The following is an 18,649-nucleotide window of genomic DNA, read 5'->3' as shown; positions in this document are numbered from 1 at the left end:
TTCTATTTCTCATTGCGTAAAACCTACCCTTGTCAGGTACTTAAGGAAAGTTAAATATTTTGGTTGGAAAACACTACACAAAGGTAATAGTTATGAGAATTTTATAATTATTCAGATACATACTTGATTCGATTAATTTTGTTGATTGATTTTTGACATAGAATATATTTTAAACCGATAAATAAGGTGATTGTTTTATTTTTTTCTTTCACAAAGTGGATTTTGATTTGTATTTTTTCACTGAAATAAATATATCTACCTATCAAGGCGAAACATAATGACTCATTTGTATAAAACTGTTGGTGTCTTTCGGTTTTTTGTTTTAATATTTTAATGTTTAATAAATCTATTGTTCCCAGTGCATTGGAAAATTCGGGTTTTTCAAAATGGCGGATACCTCACAATGCGAAACAGGTTGCAAACTATCATTTATACTTCAATATCAGCATTTAAATTTTGCTGTCGTTTTTATATTTGATTAAAACAGCGTTACACTAACTCGATTCTCTTTTAGTCCGCTATTAATGTCAACCGGCTTTTATTTAGCTTTAAAAATTTTAGAAAATTCAGAATTCTTTTGAGTTTTATGTGATAATTGAGACTAAAAATTTAAAGTCTTTACAAATGGAAATCGTTTACATCCTCTTATTATAAAATGTTCAATAATAGCCAAGTGAGTCTTCTTACAACTTATTTATGCATCTTGGTCATTAAAACAAATATACTTTAAACCAAAAAGCATTTATACAGATAAAGTGATCTGAAACGAAAGAGCTGAACTTCGAACTTGAAAAAAGATCATTTGCCATGAAAATGTTTGTTCAGCACAAACCGATCACTTATAAGTTCATATTTTTTGTAGTAGGTTTTATCACAACTCTGCTACTTTGCATTTAAAGTAGAAAGCTTTGAAATAGATCTATTTAGTAAATGTCTAAGCCACTCGAACAAAAATTCTTAAGCTGTTAAAATCTACTTTTATCAATTTTAAGTCAACCAATTACTTAACGTCAAATATCACTTAAAATCGAACGCTTTACTTTCTCGGATAACACATTCTATACCATTCATTCATACATTTATAGTAGATCTAAATTCTTCTTATCATATTCAACCCCTAAATGCAAACCTATCTAACTAGGTACCTTTTCCTTCCTCGGTTGAAATTACAAATCAATTTATACCTATACATCCTGATTAATTTACAATCCCATTCCCTTCCTTAAAGCCCAATTCAATTGAAGAGTGTCACCAAAATCAGATAACCATTTAACTCAATTTTATTTCAGCTGCTGGCGAAGGCGAACATATATCTACCTTTCCATTTCCATATTACAAAATCGTATAACAATTACAATTTACAGAAAAACGTATTTGTTCCAATTCATAATGGCTAATGGGACAGCAATACAAAATAGACCCCACTTCACGCATGAGACAGACAAAGCAAGAAGTAGCAATATTAAAGAAGAAAATAATAAAAAAAAAAAAAAACACACAACAAAAGAAGGCATATAACAACTAACGAAACGGCTGCCAAAGGTTCATTGAAGACTGTGTGCTGCAGGGGCGACTCAAATGGAATATAAAAATAGAAGAAAAAAAAAAGAAAATCAGGCAAAAAAAAACAACAACAACTTAAGTGAACGCCACCATCAACAAGCTACAACCACGACTGTGAAGTAAAAGCAACCACCAAACAAAATGACGTGACCCCACCCTCTTTTCATTGCTTATAACTGACAATGAGGATTCCAATTAATTCAACACATTTGCACTTTTTCCACGTTCCACAGCTGAGCTATGCTCTGAGCCTCAGAGATCCAATGTCTGCTGTTCGATTTCCCTTCCGGCGCCACCGGCAGCAGCGGTATAGTGGCGGCCAACAACCTGCAATTCGGCTGTCATTGTGAAGCCATTGCGCCAGTCCAAACGCACAAGCTCCGCCTAACTTGGCATCTGTCATACGATGGAATTAAGATTCAGTGCCAAGTTTCGTCAGGTAACCATTAAACTTGTTTCCACATCAATTTCCACACATTAGAGTGAGACAACATGTCTGCAAGAGAAGGAAAGTAGGAGTGGCCTAGACAGATATTAACCTGCATATTATAGCCAAGAGGGTGAGAAACAGTAAAACGGTGGTAAAATGGTAGAGGAAAGCGGAAAAACCTGTTTCGATTTCAATTCAAGAACAACAAACACGCATGTTGCATGCTGCTGCTGGTGTATAGGCTGTCTGCTAATTTTACCCGGCGAATGTTTAGTTAACGCTGACACGTCAATTTGTCGAGTTGTTTGATCGCGGTCGGTATCGTATCGGAAATTCGAATCTTCTTCCTTTTTTTTTTGGCCTCAGATATTTCTGGTTTTTTGAACGGAACTGTCAAGATAGATGTGTACACTGCTGACTAATCGGGACGATTTGTGTGAGAACCATATCAACCAAAGCGAACAGTACTAAGTTATGTTCGTTTGTGTAATTTCGTGCAGTTCTATTATAATGGAGATTGTCAATTAGTGAACTTACCGTCGCATATTTGACACAACAATCTGTCAATCTGTGTGTGGATTAGTTATTTTGTCTGTCTCGATTAAGTGTGTCACACAAAATATAGGAAATACCTAAGTGCAATGCAAATTTATGCGAATGTTTGCATTTAATTCGAGTTCATTGTCGGTAACTTTTGATGTGACAATTCGAACTGTCAAAGAATTGTATCTTGTGGATATTGTGAGTGGTGTATTTAGTTTAATTGAAAATCTTTGGCGATTTTTAGCGGATGTTGTTGGTGATTGATAAACACACATACTGATTCAGTACCTTTATTGACCTGATTTATGTCAAGATATTAAAGTGACGTTTAATTAATCAATCAAGGTGTGAATTATAAAAACGAGATTTAATATAAAATTAGACTTTGAAAAAAAAACAATCAACACAATGTCCGGTCACGAAGATGATGATCATGATGTCGAGCGGGAGATTCATGTGGATGTCGATTCAGATTCAAGAATGTCCTGCGGAACGGGATCGGATATCGATTTGGATGGCAGTTGTTATGATGAATCAGAAACTCCTTTAAGGTTTGTTTAACATAAACATAATAATACTACTTACGTAGTGGAATAGTTTTTTAAGAGGTATTAAAACTGAGTGTATGAAACAATTTAAGAAACCCCGAAATGATATCGTTCATGCTGAACCAAGTTACCTAAAAACGCAAAATCTTATTTTAAAAAAAAGTATTAAATAAGTTACGTTGGTAAAGTATAAAAATACAATTTTGTAGATGTGTCAAATATTGAATTACAATTTAAGCTATCTAAAATTAATATTTAGGAGCGTTTCTTTGGCATAGGTATTGTAAAGGAATACCTACCTGTTATGAAAATATCGGAAAAACTTCACATTTGACTAAACCGTAGATAAATATTTGACAGCTGCACCCACATTTATTCTCCATAAGCCAGCTGACATAAGTTTTTGAAATTTCTTTTGTAAATGCAAAAGTTTCCAAGTTTGTAGGTATCGAAAAAACGTAGAACAAAGTGCTAAAAGCGATTTAAAAATTTAACTATGTATATTATTTTCAATTGTTATTCTGTTATAGGAAAGAATTTATACTTTAAATCCAGATCTTTAATAGCCGACGGTCTTATATTTCTTTATAATTAACATTTTCCTATGACACCATTTCGGTAAGTTTTTATTTACAACAATCTTTTTGCAGATGTATTAATTGCATAAATTTTGCTTTGCAGATGAGCCAATTCCATATATTTTTTTTAATAAATCATCGATAAGATCTTCTTTTATTAATTAATTCACTGAACCACAAAAAATTTAGATAACTATAAAAATCAACTCATTTCTTCCGGACCATATTTTGTTAAAAAAATTAGATGGTTAAATTTTTAATGTTGTTAATGTTGAAGACATTTATGATCTCGAACTGTACATAATTTTTCACAACTTTACTTATTTTTATCACCTCACTTTACCTACCTCATACTCCTGTAACATCTCCTCTAATGTAAATCAATAGGTTATATGACAGCTGTATAAAATTCAATTTAATTGATGTGCTTGTAGCATTTCTTTCCACCACTCGACGGAATTATCAATAGCAGTCGTTAGAAGTGCAGAATAAACAAACAGTATTTTATAAAAGATGATTTTTTTGATGTTGGATTATAGCCTTAAGCTATATTAAGGCGCTCACTACTGCGAAGTAAGAAGATATGTTAAATTTTTAGTTGCTGTCGCAGTTTGATCCAGAAATAACAAAATTCAAAACCTGGAAGCTTGCCGACGCTTTTTAGAGGTCAACCTGGTGAAACATGTTATGACTTATTTTATTAAATGTTAATGTAATGTTGTAAACTAAAAAGGACATGGATAAACCAACAGTAAACGCCTCATACAGGCGTTGTTCATACGAACAAAAGATTTGAGCAGCAAACTTTTTCTTTTGGGACTTAACCATAATTTTTCTGACCTTTCAAACAATTCTTCAGCGTATTTTTGTTTTCATTAATACATTGTAAGCTTAAAACAAATATGTGACTTAGACCCAATTTATTCAAACTATTATTATATTTTTATAGTCGCCATTTAAAATGGGAAATTAATCCTGGCCCTTTGCTAGTAAGTTGTTTAGATGCCAGATTTATTTGTTGATATCACACATGCCTTAAGATATTTTGTTTATAGGCGATTAAGGTTGATTTCAACAACTGACAAAAGCTATTTCACGCAAATGTAAATCAGGCTTTGACGGACACGGAAACAGTTAATAATAGAATGCAGAAGATCCAAACAACTCTAAATCTAGTCGTAGTTTGAGATTTTTCTCATTCGATCAACAAACAGTCATATTAACAGGTTAACTAAGCTCTCTTCTGTACTATGTTGCTAAATTGGGAAAAATTTTTCGTTCGCTGGCTGCATTCCTCAGAACTTTAAGATGGCCTACCTTTGCCCGTTCCTCGTATAGACGGATTATGCCTCACTTGCAAGATTTAACACATTTATTGTTAATGATTAATTATTATTTCTAAGCCATTTTTCATTGAGCTGCATGAATTTTTTCCCATTCTCGATTCTCTCTAGTAAGTTTTCCCATTTTCAACCCAATTTAAGATAGTAATACTAAGAAGTTCATTGAATTTAAAGTTTTCACGTCTTAATTTAATTCTTTTAGACCAAGTTAACCTCTATAATTTATAGTAGCGTTAATATTACTGATGGAGCTCAGCCTCAGTGATTGGATCTTTGATCGTCATAAAGGAGATAGCGAGGAAAAGACTTTCGCAAATTATGTTCTGTTAAAATATGTCGGTAATTGAGACTTATCACTGGATCTATTATTTAAAAATCTAAGCTTAGCATCGTCAATCCTTTTTCCAATGATTAGGATTAGCTTATTTTTTTAAAAAAAGATAAAACCTCTGCATTTCAAATGTTGAGAAACCTGTTTTATCAATTAATTTTCTTGCTCAAGTAAGCTCAACAAATTATTGGTGACATTTCTTTTTGTCAAAATCAATTGAAATTGATAAAAAAAAACAATATCGAAATGTGTTGCTTAGATATTGCCAACCAATAAATCGAAAGAAAAGTTAATCTATTAGAAAAGCGGCAACTGTTGAGCTCCCGGGGCTTCGGGGCAAGACTAAATTTTGGGGCCCTTTGAAATAGAAAACAAGAACAAATAAAAAAGTACGTGTTCACCATACTTTTTTTAGGGCCCCTGATGTATTATTTGTTGGTCGCTAAGATTATTCAAATAACATTTTCTGAGGCCCTAAGCCAAAATGTAATTTATTTTTTTGGGGCCCTGAGGTAATTTCTTTTCTTTTTTTTTGAATAAAACATTATATGGCTAATTTCCAATTCATTATGCATTACATGCATGTGTTCGAAGTGATTCATGTCAAATACATATCTTATCTTTTTGCTTTGTTACTTAACGAACTTTCTGCCCTGTCTACAGCCGGGCCCCTGTCATTTCGGGGGCCCCGGGGCACCGTCCCGCTTATCTCAATGGTGTGTACGCCCCCAACTTGTCAAATTAGATTGATATAATCTAGAAGTTTGATACTATTATAATGGTGCACCAGTTCTTAGAGTGGCACCATTTTGTAATTATTATAAGTGCCGTCCTTAAAAAAAAGTTGTTCAATTTTTAGAGATGCAATCTGTTTTTTTTTTTTTAATTCTCATTAAAAAAATAATAAAAAAATATATTAAAAAAATTAATAATTTAAACGCTTCACATAGGGGTATTTAATCGATTTAGGCGGACAAAAGACAAAATTTTAAACTGATCCAAACGTATAAAATTAACATCCTACTAAAAGTAGATAACTTGCTTAGCATTTTCTTATAGTTTTAAAATTATTTATCACTCCAGATGATTAACAGCAGTGGTCTAGAGTTCAAAGTTTTCAGCACAAAGAAAAAATTTTTTTTTTAGCGACAGTGCTTATGTAAGTACTTTTTTTTTAAGTGGCTATAGAAAAATGTTTTTATGGAATATTGATATAGAGATACGAAACTGTCTACTAGATGCTGTATCTAAATTTTATATTACTTTATAAATAAAAAAGTGATTAGTTGAATCTTAATATAAATTAAACGTAAAAATAGTTTTCTTTCTGTGAAAAGTTATACTATTCTATTATACACATTATTGTGTCATAAAATTTAATGTTTTCTAAAGGTTAAGCTCGTATTTAATTGAATCTGCAAAAAAAAATTGCAACTAAGTGCAACTTCGACACATTTGCTCCTTTTAAACGTTTTAGGCTTTTTAAAATGCCTACCTTTTTTTCATGCATCCATATTTAGTTGTTTTTTTAAGATTCAACTTTTTGAATTACAGAACCTGATTCCTTATAATTTTTTCTAAATTTTAAGACCTTTATCTTGTCGACACCATTAATAAAACTCCATTTATAAGCGTTTAAATAGACCATTTGGGTCCATTCTTGACACTTTTTTGTTTAATCAAAAATTGTTTTTTTAAGAAAAATGTTTTAATTGAAATCCGCAGTTAAAATACGTAATTCAAGTACTAAATACAAGTTTTTACCTTGTCGATGAAGTAAAACCGGCAAAATAATTTTGTCCGCGTAAAACTGGCAAAGACCCCTATGTGCGCTTGTTTGTAAACATGTTTATAGTGAAAATAAGTTTTCAATATCATATAGAGAGCATTGCTAATTTTCGTTCTAAAAAAATGCACCCACTGTTTTTTAAAAATCCGAAAAATTATACGCTCCAATTATTATGAACAATTAATTATAACAAAATTTATAAGCACAGAATTTTTTAAAAGTATTTCTATAGATTTCATTCGTCTTTGTTGGTTAAAAATAAAAAATAAAAAGGTAATATATGTTCATAGATAGCAAATGATTAATGAGTTTCTATTAAAAAAAAATATGAACATTCCTGTTCGGTTCACTTTCAATATTATTCTCAAATAATGATTATAATCAATAGGTAGCTTTTCAATTTTAAAATTGATCCCTCAATTAATTATTATCATTTAAAGCTTTCAACTTTTAAACAAAAAGTCATTTATAATCAAAAAAAAAATAAACAACAAAAAACAAATCGATATTATTGTTTCAATTCTTTAAAAAAAAATTAGATTCAAACAAATCTTTGAATGATCAAATAAGCAATGCCAATGCTATAGTAGGTCATTTGCATTTTAATTGATTGCTAAAAGCACAAAGAAAAAAATCAAAATAAATAACAAACAAAAAAAAAGCTTCAGACAACACGATAACCAATTGAGGTGAGGCTTTATTGGCTTTTATTTATGAGATGCTCTTAATTAAAATTCCATTTTGTTTAGATACACATTAAGCTGGAACAGACACATTTAAAATGTTATAAGGTACTCTTATTTTTTGTGTTTTTGTAAATTATATACACGCTTGAGTGATTTGAATCAATTCATCCCATTCAAACAGAAGTGTGAAGATATTTATTTTAATTTAACAAAAAAAAAAAAAAGAATCCCAGATAATTAACTTATAATCAGATTGACTTTTTGTAAAAAAGTGCATTATTTCATTAATCTTAATAAAATCGTTGAAACTTGTTTACAAAAATATTTATGGTATTTTAATTTCAACAAAAATGCAATCAAAGGAATTTATGACTAATATCATTTGTTACTTGTTCTGTCAGATTAATTTATTTGATAACTTAATATGGCTGGCGTATTTAATAGCTTTTCACAAAAATGTTTAAAATGTTTAATTAACAAAATAAAGACTTGAGATTTATGATGTGAAAGATTAACTTTAAAACGTATTTAAACGAGTTTTACTTAAACGATTCATGAGCTTAAAGCAAATAAATTCAACTAAGCTCTTCCATGTGGGGGCGTTTAATGGTAAATTTAAAAAGCAAATATGTACTTATAACCACTTAAAGTACTTTATCATTGACATTTTTTATAAAATAAAATCAATTTTTATTGGGTTTTTGGTCAATTTATGAAAATTAAAAAATAAGAAAGTTTGCTGATCAGCTCTTTTGTTTTAAAAATTATTTTAAAACAAATCGATTTATAGCACATGTTCTTTTTGGATAAGGTATTTGTATATGCTTTTTGGGAATTAAATATTGCGAAATGTTGTGATCGGGCTTTAGTATGTCAACAACCTCATATGAACCAAAAGGCTGGTTTGGTAACACAAAGGACATTCTAGAATTTAATTTTTAATTAATTAAATTTTTTAATGTCATTAACATTAAACCAAAAAAAATGCTACAATTTATTTAATTTTAATTATTCCTACCAGCAAACAAAAAACACAATTTCAAACTGTAAAAATTGTTATTGGTAATTTATTGTTGTGTGTTTTGTTGTCGTTGCCTATTATAAGTCGAAGCTCCCAGGTCATTAAAACTTCTTTCCGCTCAGTGATTTCTTGTTTTCTCATCTTGTTACATGTTATACCTATTTTTTTTTTTTTTGTATAATCGTTCTGAAAAGCTATTCATCATTTTTTATAGACTTAACAACTCAACTACTTAACGCCTCGTTGATTTTTATCAAAAAACTCATGTTCTTTGGTAGTTAATTTATGTAAATTTTTGATTTATTGCTTACTTTCTTTTTTCTTATTTTCTTTTATAGTGAATCCCTTCAATCAGAACAAACAAGATCATCCTCCAGTGAGAACCTGCCATTTAGCATATCCCGCCTGCTATCAAATCCCTACGAAAATAACAATAAAAGTCCCGATAAGGATCTCAATCAAATCGACAGTGAAGCAATGGCTGCATATAAATTAGCCACCAGTATTGCTTCATCGCCGTATGGAAGTGCTGCTACTGCTCTCTATTCATATCCACATTTGTACTCATCTGGTCATGTGCTGCGAGTTCCACCACAAAGATCACCATTGACATGGGCCCTGCCGCCATTGCATCATGCTGCGTTAGCGCATCAAGCTGTTAAAGATCGTTTGGCTGGTGAGTTGTTGTTTTTTTTTTTTTTTTTTGTTTGTTGTCGTTCTTTGATTAATTGCTTGGATTTTAAATGATGTCTGTCTTCTTGGTATCTGAATTTCTCGTCAACGACTGAACCAATTTCAAAGAAAATTTTTGTATATAACTTTTAATTTGAAAATCAGTAAAAATTTTCAAGAATATTAATTTTGGAATTTATAAAAATTATTACAATTTAAATTTTAAAAAATTTTAAAAAATTATTACAAACTTTTTTTGAAAAATCCGTTTTTTGAAAAGGAAAAGTATGTGGATTAATGGATTTCTCAAGTTCAAATGACTTCCACTCTAATATGCGTTTTGCTCAAGTACGACCGACATAGGGCTCATCAGTTAAATGCTTGAAATTGATAATTTTGGTTTCTTTGATTGATTACTAATTTATCATCAAATTTTCATAAATTTAAAAAAAAATAAAATAATTTGTTATTAAAAAAAAAAAAAAATGGAAATGGCATATTTTTTTGGAGATTAAAACCATACCTAAAAAAATGTTTTCGTAGTTTTTGATTCTATCGAGATTTAAAAAATTTTTTAATTTAAGATTCACTGATATTCAAAATCAACAATGACATGTCCATGTTCATACGTAACTGAAAGTTTTGTAGGAGTAGAATGCTGATGGTCAATAATAAAAAGCACAGTGTTTATCAACATTTTACTAGCTTCATTATATGTAACCGGCCTTGGTCGTTTTGTGAGAAAAAAGTCAATATGTATGAAATTTACCAAAAAAAAAGTTCGGTTGTCAGCTCTTTTATTTTAAAAATTATTTAAAGGATATCGATTTTAGTGACACACATTATTTTCTGACATGACCTTTTTTTTTGGGATTTAAAAGTTAATCAATGTTATGTGTATTTTTATTTCTGGTATAAAGCAGAACAAAACATTTTAGTAGCATGTAGTTCGTTTTTTTTTTTTAAATGCAATCATCCTTATGTCCCTTATACACATAGCCGTATTTAGGGGGGGGGGGTTGGGTGTTTAACCCCCCCCCCCCGAAATTTTTTTTCAGAAAATCAAAAGAAACGTATATTATAAACATATACAAGTCTAATATGTGCAGCACTAAATGATTTGTTTTTGTATTCTAGTGATTTGATTACCTATATGAAAATCTCCCTTAAAATCACTACCAATTTTGCATCGTTGCAGAAGCTGTCGATGAAGTTTGTATAAAGGAAAACAAAAATTGTTTGGTCCATTACAAAGAGTTTTTATCTCTTTGACCATTTCCTTAAGCACTATGTTAACACCTTAAAATGCTCTTTTAAGAACCCTTTAAATACCACAAGTACTTATGCAGGGTTTTTGGTGCCAAGACTCGAATCCAAAGACGGACTTATTCGATCACATCTCGTTTTTGAAATATTACCCTTTAATCTATTTAAATCTTTCAGACATCTTTTCTACTGTCCGAGATATCTTCAGTTGCTTATTACCCACTTTTGTTCTATGTTAACCTTAAATCCAGTATATAAGCGAAAATAAATGTATCGATTTATTCAGAGACTGTAGTACCTACCAACGCTAGGAAATAACCTCGAAAACTGGTAAAAAGCGGGATTTTCGATTTTCTAACGGGAATATCTCAAAAAAGCGATGTGATAGAATTATTCTGAGTTCGGATTCGAGCTTAGCACATAAAAAACCTTTAGAAAAGTATATCTTGGTTTCTGTAACAAAAACCTTGTTGGCCATACTCAAAATAAAAAAAATGCGATTATACTTTTGCAATGGAAGAAAAATTTCTAAAAATTATAAGAGAAAGTAACGGGACATTTTGTTCTTCTCAATATTCTTGTTTTTTGATCCCCTTTAATAAAAAAATAGTAGGGTGTCGCTGCAATACTCGGTTTTATATAAATAGCATTTTTATATGGTGCGATTATACTTTTGCAAAGCACTGTATTTACAACATTTCGTTATTCTTTTGTTTCAAATTATAAAATTAAACAATTTCAGTTTATTATTAAATTTCAAAGTGAAGTATAACACTTGTCAACAAAATTAAACTTCTTTTTTGTTACAGAAACCAGGGTATACTCTTCTATAGGTTTTTTGTGTGCTGAGCTCGAAACCGAAGTCAGAAAAATTCGATCACATCACGTTTTTGAGATTTTCCCGTTAGAAAATCGAAAATGCCGCTTTTTACCAGTTTTAAGGGTTATTTTTTAGTGTTTACTTATTTTTTTTTTTTAAATTGAATTTGTAACAGTTTCTAAAAGAATTAAGTTTTGTCTCTCTAAATCCGTTTAAATCTTTTAAATATCTATTTTCTTCCTCGAGAAATCATAACTTGAAATCAAAGTGTTTGGGGCATCTCATATTTATTTGCTTTTAATAGCAAATATCGAAAAGTTCTGTACCAATCGCTTTCAAATTTTTACACAATTCTTTTAGAAACTGTTACAAATTTAATTTAAAAAAAAAATAAGTAAACGCTAAAAAAATCGGCATTTTCGAATATCTCCAAAATGTGATGTGATAGAATTTTTCTGACTTCGGATTCGAGCTCAGCCTATAGAAAAGTATACCCTGGTTTCTGTAACAAAAACCTTGTTGACCAGTGTAATTAGCTCATGTCAAACAACTTGGATTATTTAAAATTTTGGTTTTTAAGTATTGCTAATATCATTTAGAACTCAATAGATAGAATGTACCTGTCAATTTTCTGCTACAAAATTTCAGTGCAAGAAAAAGTCCATTTTTCAATGTTTTATTTATTAAATTGTACGAAATAATTTTTTTTATAAAGCCTTAGAATGGTTAAAATTTGTTTCTTAAAAAAAATGTTCTTGCTCGAGTTACATATGTACAAATGTACATATCCACAGAACAAGACTGGGATTATTTAAAGCCAATATAATAAATATGTTAAACTTAACTTTGTTCCTATAATTATGTTTTAAACTTAATTTTATATTAGTATACTTTTTTAAAAATGTCTATGAAAATTAATTAACAAATATCAATTAGTTGAGAATAGACTCAATTTAAAATTTTGTAAAAATAAAATTAAAATTTGAAAAAAATAAAATAAATTAAATACTTATTTTGTAACTTTAAACTCATAAATAAGCCGTTTCGAAGTAGACATTTATAACTGGCGCAGTCGGACTGGGAATATTGCATCCAGAAGACCTACTAGCGAAAATCCTTAAGTAGCTAAACAAGGACTGGATACAAGTTGGAGCACACCTCAACGGAATATTGAAGTGGTGGTTTTCAAACCTTAAGCTCCGTGGACCCGAAAATAAAAAAAAGGGAAGATATAAAACAAAATAAGCACCGTGACCAAATAGATAGAAAAGAAAAAAAAAAGAAACCATAAAATAAAACAAAAATAGAAAAAAGAGAGAAAGGAAACTAAACATTTATAACTGGAACATTTTAACTGGAAGCAACACCAAGAAGGAAAATATAAATTACGAAAAAGAAGATTAGTGGGTAAGTCAATTTTGTGCATTTTTATCGGTTTTTCTATGCCACCTATCCCAAAATCAAAATCTCAAAAAAATAAAGTTAGAAGTCGCCTTTTTTGTCCTAGTTGGATTAAAAGAGATCTAACATTAAATAAAAAAGTCTTGCAATATAATCTTTCATTGAGCAAATCTGTTGAATCACAAACGAATCAAGATTCAAAGTCGATCATGTTTTCCAATACAGCAGTTGATATCTTTAATTCCCTCCGAATTCCGGATGCAATTAAAGATGTTCCAACTTTTGATGGAAATAAACGGTTATTGTTTGACTTCATCAGTAATGTAGAGGAAATTTTAGAACTTATGCCTCAATTGAATTCAAATCCTGCATATAAAAAAGTTGTTTTAAGAGCCATACGAAATAAGGTTGTTGGCCCAGCTAACGAAGCTCTTAATATGTATGGAACTGATGTGATTTGGGAAGATATTAAAAATAATTTGCTTATTCATTACGCGGATAAAAGAAACGAAACTAGCTTGATAAGGGATTTGCACCAGCTCCGACAGAATCAATCATCGGTAGAAACCTATTATTCAAGGGTAATTGAAACACTTTTTGCGATGATCAATCACATAAAGGTTCATGAAACAAATTTGAGTGTTGTCGAAGCAAAGCAAAACCTTTATCAAGAAATGGGTCTTAACATCTTTTTGTCCGGTCTAAGAGAGCCTTTAGGTTCAACTGTTAGGTCAATGCGACCCACAAAACTAATTGATGCCTTTAACTTTTGTCAACATGAAGAAAATTACTATTATTTCCAAAACTCTCAATATAGGTCACAGATTCCACAAACACCCAGATTTCAAAACAGACGAACCTTTTTTGCAAATACTAATACTTACACTCAAAGATTCCAACAACCATACAATCAATACCAATCTAGTCAAAACATAACAAGAGAAAACCATAACAATGACCTTTCACAAAATAATTTCAGACAAAATACAAACTATAGGCAAGAAAACATTCCAGATTATTCAAGACAAAATTCAGATAATAGACAAGACCAAAGATTTAGACAAGAAAATAACTCCAGACAGATCAATAACTTTAGACCTAAAAATAGTAGTTCTATTCAAAGCCGTCAATCTAATTTAAGCAGAAGTACACCTCCAGAGCCAATGGACACATATAGTGGAACTACAAGTAGAAGAACTAATAGGAATGGACAAACTTTTAATATTGAAAGTCAAGTTGAAGAAAACTATGAAAACCTCGGACAATCAGTTGGGTATTTAGATTTAAACAATCATAATACAAACCTTCTACCTTACATAATTATTAAGAGTTTATACAAAAAACAATTAAAATTTTTAATAGATACAGGAAGTAACAAATCCTTTATTAATCCAGAAGTTATCGAAAATGAAAAAATAAAGTGCATTAAACCGTTACAAATCAAAACTATCTTTGATAAAGTACAAGTAAATAAACAAATAAATGTACAGAACTTATTGGAATTTAAAACAGATGAAACTCTAAATTTTTTGCTTTTTAAGTTCCACAATTATTTCGATGGGCTCATTGGAACCGATATAATGAAAAAACTTGCTATGAAAATAGATTTAAAAAATTCATTCTTAGAAACAGAAAAGGTAAAAATTCCATTAAGTTTTAAACCCAATTTGATTTCGAAAATGTTCGTTGTCCCAGAACAGAAAGGAAAACAAAACTCTAATGCTGACGCTCTATCAAGAAAAGAAATAAATATTAACCAAGGGAACAATATTGAAAATTTGGAATTAATATCTGTTCAAAACAATTATGATGAACAAGACAAAATATCTACTTTACATTCTGCACAAGAGAACTTGAACGACGGGATACCTATATCGGAGCGCCCTCTAAATGAGTTTTCTAATCAAATAATTTTAAAATATAATGAGAAAAGGACCAAAATAAACCCAAAATTAACCATTTTATTTAAAAGAAAGAAAAGAATTATAATCGAACATAGCAAAATAAATGACGAAAATGTCATCGTTAATATTTTTAAAGATTTTCTTAGTACAAAAAGAGTATCAGCCATACTTACTGATGATACCACATTTAAAACCGTACAATCTGTCTATTCAAGTTATTTTAGCAGTAACAAACATTTAAAATTAGTTAGATGTAACATTTTTCTAGAAGATGTTACTGAAAAAGACACACAAGAAAATATTATAAGGGACTATCACAAATGTTCGAATCATAGAGGTATAATTGAGACCTTTAATCATTTGAAAAGAAAATATTATTTTCCTAATATGAAACACACAATAACTTCCACAATAAACAGTTGTGAAATATGTCAAAAACAGAAATATGACCGCAAAAGAGAACCTTTAAAATTCGAAGTAATTCAAACACCATCTATGCCATTAGAAATTGTTCACGTTGATATCTACTCAGTTTGTAAAAAAAACTTCTTCACCATTATAGATAAATTTAGTAAATTTGCATGTGTTTATTTAATTTCGGCTCGAAACAGTATTAACATTATAAAATCGTTGAAACACTTCTTTTCTCATCATGGTATACCCAAATTGTTGGTCTCAGATAATGGCAGTGAGTTCATCTCTTCTACCTTCAAAGAGTTTTTGGATATTCATATGATTAACCATCATACAATATCCGCCAAAAGCTCTAATGGTAATTCTCCTTTAGAAAGATTTCACTCTACCTTAACCGAAATTATCAGAATTATCAAATCACAAAACAACAACAAAGCAATTGGTGAAATTATTGACGAGGCAGTAATTACATATAACAACAGTGTACACTCTGCTACAAAATTGACACCTTTTGAATTACTCAACGGTCATATAAGTAAAAGAAACCCTTTATATACGAAAGAAAATGCCAAAACAGAGCAGGAATACTTAGATCAGCATGTAGAAGACTATAAAAAATTGACGAAACTTATTCATGGTCTTAGCTTAAAAAACAAACAAAAGAATATTGAAAAACGAAATGAAAATCGAACTGATCCACCAGATTTTGTAGAAAACGAGACAATATACGAGTTAGATGATAGAAGGAACAAATTGGCTCCTAGATTTAATGAGCATAAGGTTGTTAAGAACCATAAAATAACAATAACTTCAAATAAACGCAAAGTCCATAAACAAAAAATAAGAAAGAAACCAAAAAGAAAAGTTTCAGCTTGTTCAAATAAATACTAATAAAACAACAACAAAAATATCTCTCAAATTATTTTAGTTTCATATCGCGGCGATCCGTCTCCATTGCAACAAACAATTATGATCATTCATTTTTGATTAACAGATTATGCTCTTGATTTAAAAGTTTAATTTTTTTTTCTCTCTTATTTTTAAAACTTTTTATGAACTTCAAACTTTATTGAATTTGAATAAAAATCCAATCCTTATCCCTTATACCGATAAATGTGTTCATTTTGACAAACTCTGCTAATCAACTTTTATATAATAACATATCATCAACGAAGAAGCTGCTTTTATGAAATAATATTATGAACTTTATTCATTTATTCATTAAGTTCATACTCGCAAGGGAGGAGTTACATATGTACAAATGTACATATCCACAGAACAAGACTGGGATTATTTAAAGCCAATATAATAAATATGTTAAACTTAACTTTGTTCCTATAATTATGTTTTAAACTTAATTTTATATTAGTATACTTTTTTAAAAATGTCTATGAAAATTAATTAACAAATATCAATTAGTTGAGAATAGACTCAATTTAAAATTTTGTAAAAATAAAATTAAAATTTGAAAAAAATAAAATAAATTAAATACTTATTTTGTAACTTTAAACTCATAAATAAGCCGTTTCGAAGTAGACATTTATAACTCTCGCTAACGCTCGCAATTTATATCAACCAACTTATCACTCTTTGTACCTACAAAACTAGAGATGCCGCTGAATATTCGGCCATTTTTAAATTCGTTTACCGTAAGCAGGGCTTTTTTAAACTTTTAACTACGAATTCCTCTCCTAAAAATGACTATTTGATTTAGCGGGATTTAGAATTGACTGCAGTTACATATAGTTGATACAAAGTATTGTGATTTCTAAAAAAAAATTTTGTTTGGTCTGAGCTAACCCCCCCCGAAATGAAATCCTAGCTACGGCTATGCTTATACACTGATCTTTCAACTAACGGAGTTTGTTGACGGACTTAAAGTAAAATAACTACAACACTTTTGACTAGTTTTTGTCTTTTAGTTTTTTCTTCAAGGAAGAAATTGAAATTTAATTTAAATTTAATCTTAACTGGACAAAAAAACACAGTTTAATTTAATACAACAACACTTTAGCCCCTTGGGCTTAGTTGTTTAGCCCAGAGAATTCTCTGGGCTTAACTTTTTCAACAGATTTAAATCTGTGCTACCAAATCAACTTGTTTAGAATTTGTTTAAAACATCAAAACTAATTATTGTTTTAAATATTTATTTAATAGTTGGTTAAACTTTTTTTTTCAAAAACACACAAGAAAACCCAAAAGCGAACAATATAACAACTTTATATTTTGTTTGTGTCAGCTGATTTCGGAACATTTAATATGCAGTGCTGCCAATTTTTCTCGCTAAGCCCCGAGGCATTTTTTTTGTGTCCACTTAAGCCCGGTGGTAATAAAAAACACACCTATTAACGGTTAACGACAGCTAAACTTACTAAACTTAATTTAAAACTTATTTTTCTCAAAAAAAGGTGCTGAAAATTCTAAAAAATGAGTTTGTTTTTATGAAATTAAAAAGTATTACATAAAAACTAAGCCAAATTAAAAAAAATAAACATGCTTTTGGTTAAAAAAAATTAATCTTTAACAAATTCGACATGAAAAGTTCTCGCATTTTTAGAATCTTTTTTAATAAGAGCAAGTACAAATTTAATTTTCCTTATTAACAATAACAAAAATATGCACAATTTTTCTTGTGGTATCTTAAAAATGCTATTCATGATCTGGATAACAAAAGTTACACATTTTGTATTTCACAGCTAATTATTTGATTAATAATATTATAAGAAAAGATTGGTGCCTGAGACATTTTGAAATACACTATCTTGACAAACTCGCATCGTTTCCAGCTAAACCCACTCAAAAACGGCACTAAGGAAATAATCCTATATAGTTTTATAATGTATGCAATGATTAATGTTAACTTGAAAAAGAACTTTGTTAGCCTTGGCATTGGAATCAAACCAAAAAAATTGCTGTAGCTATTACAAGTAAAGGTGCTAATTTTCTGAAAATAATCAAATTGTGTTCGTTTCTTCAACATAAATTGAATATCAGCAAAACATTAAAATTATATCTTTAGCTTGATATAAAATCTACCATCAAAATTCATTATTTATAAGAATATGTAGATTCACCAACACACTAATATTTTTTCTCTTTTTAATGTGTACAATCCTTTCCTTTTTTCTCTGAACACATATTTTTCATTCATTATCTAGACTCATTAAATGTATACTTCTCTATAACTTCAAACCAGAAAAGATAATTCAAACTCTTTACGATATAAAAAGCAATTTCAGCTTTCAACGCTCATCTCGAACAAGATCGTTTGATTTAATTTTCCATTAATTATCTTCAATTTAAAAAAATCAAAACAAACAAACAAATAAATAAAACCACC

General features: G+C 29.7%; 1 protein-coding gene across 1 annotated transcript in view; it reads left to right on the top strand.

Moving 5' to 3' along the window:
- The first annotated feature begins 2,929 nt into the window (after positions 1–2,929).
- Positions 2,930–18,649, top strand: part of LOC129915691 (T-cell leukemia homeobox protein 3) — a 42,848-nt gene continuing 27,128 nt past the window's right edge. Inside the window, exons 1-2 of the mRNA XM_055995344.1 lie at positions 2,930–3,087; positions 9,171–9,508. Of these exons, the coding sequence (XP_055851319.1) occupies positions 2,945–3,087; positions 9,171–9,508 (481 nt within the window). The 5' untranslated portion in view covers positions 2,930–2,944. The remainder of the gene's footprint in view (positions 3,088–9,170; positions 9,509–18,649) is intronic.

The sequence above is a fragment of the Episyrphus balteatus genome, chromosome 3, assembly GCF_945859705.1.
Source record: "Episyrphus balteatus chromosome 3, idEpiBalt1.1, whole genome shotgun sequence".
Classification (NCBI taxonomy): domain Eukaryota; kingdom Metazoa; phylum Arthropoda; class Insecta; order Diptera; family Syrphidae; genus Episyrphus; species Episyrphus balteatus.
This window is presented reverse-complemented; position numbering and strand designations above follow the sequence as displayed.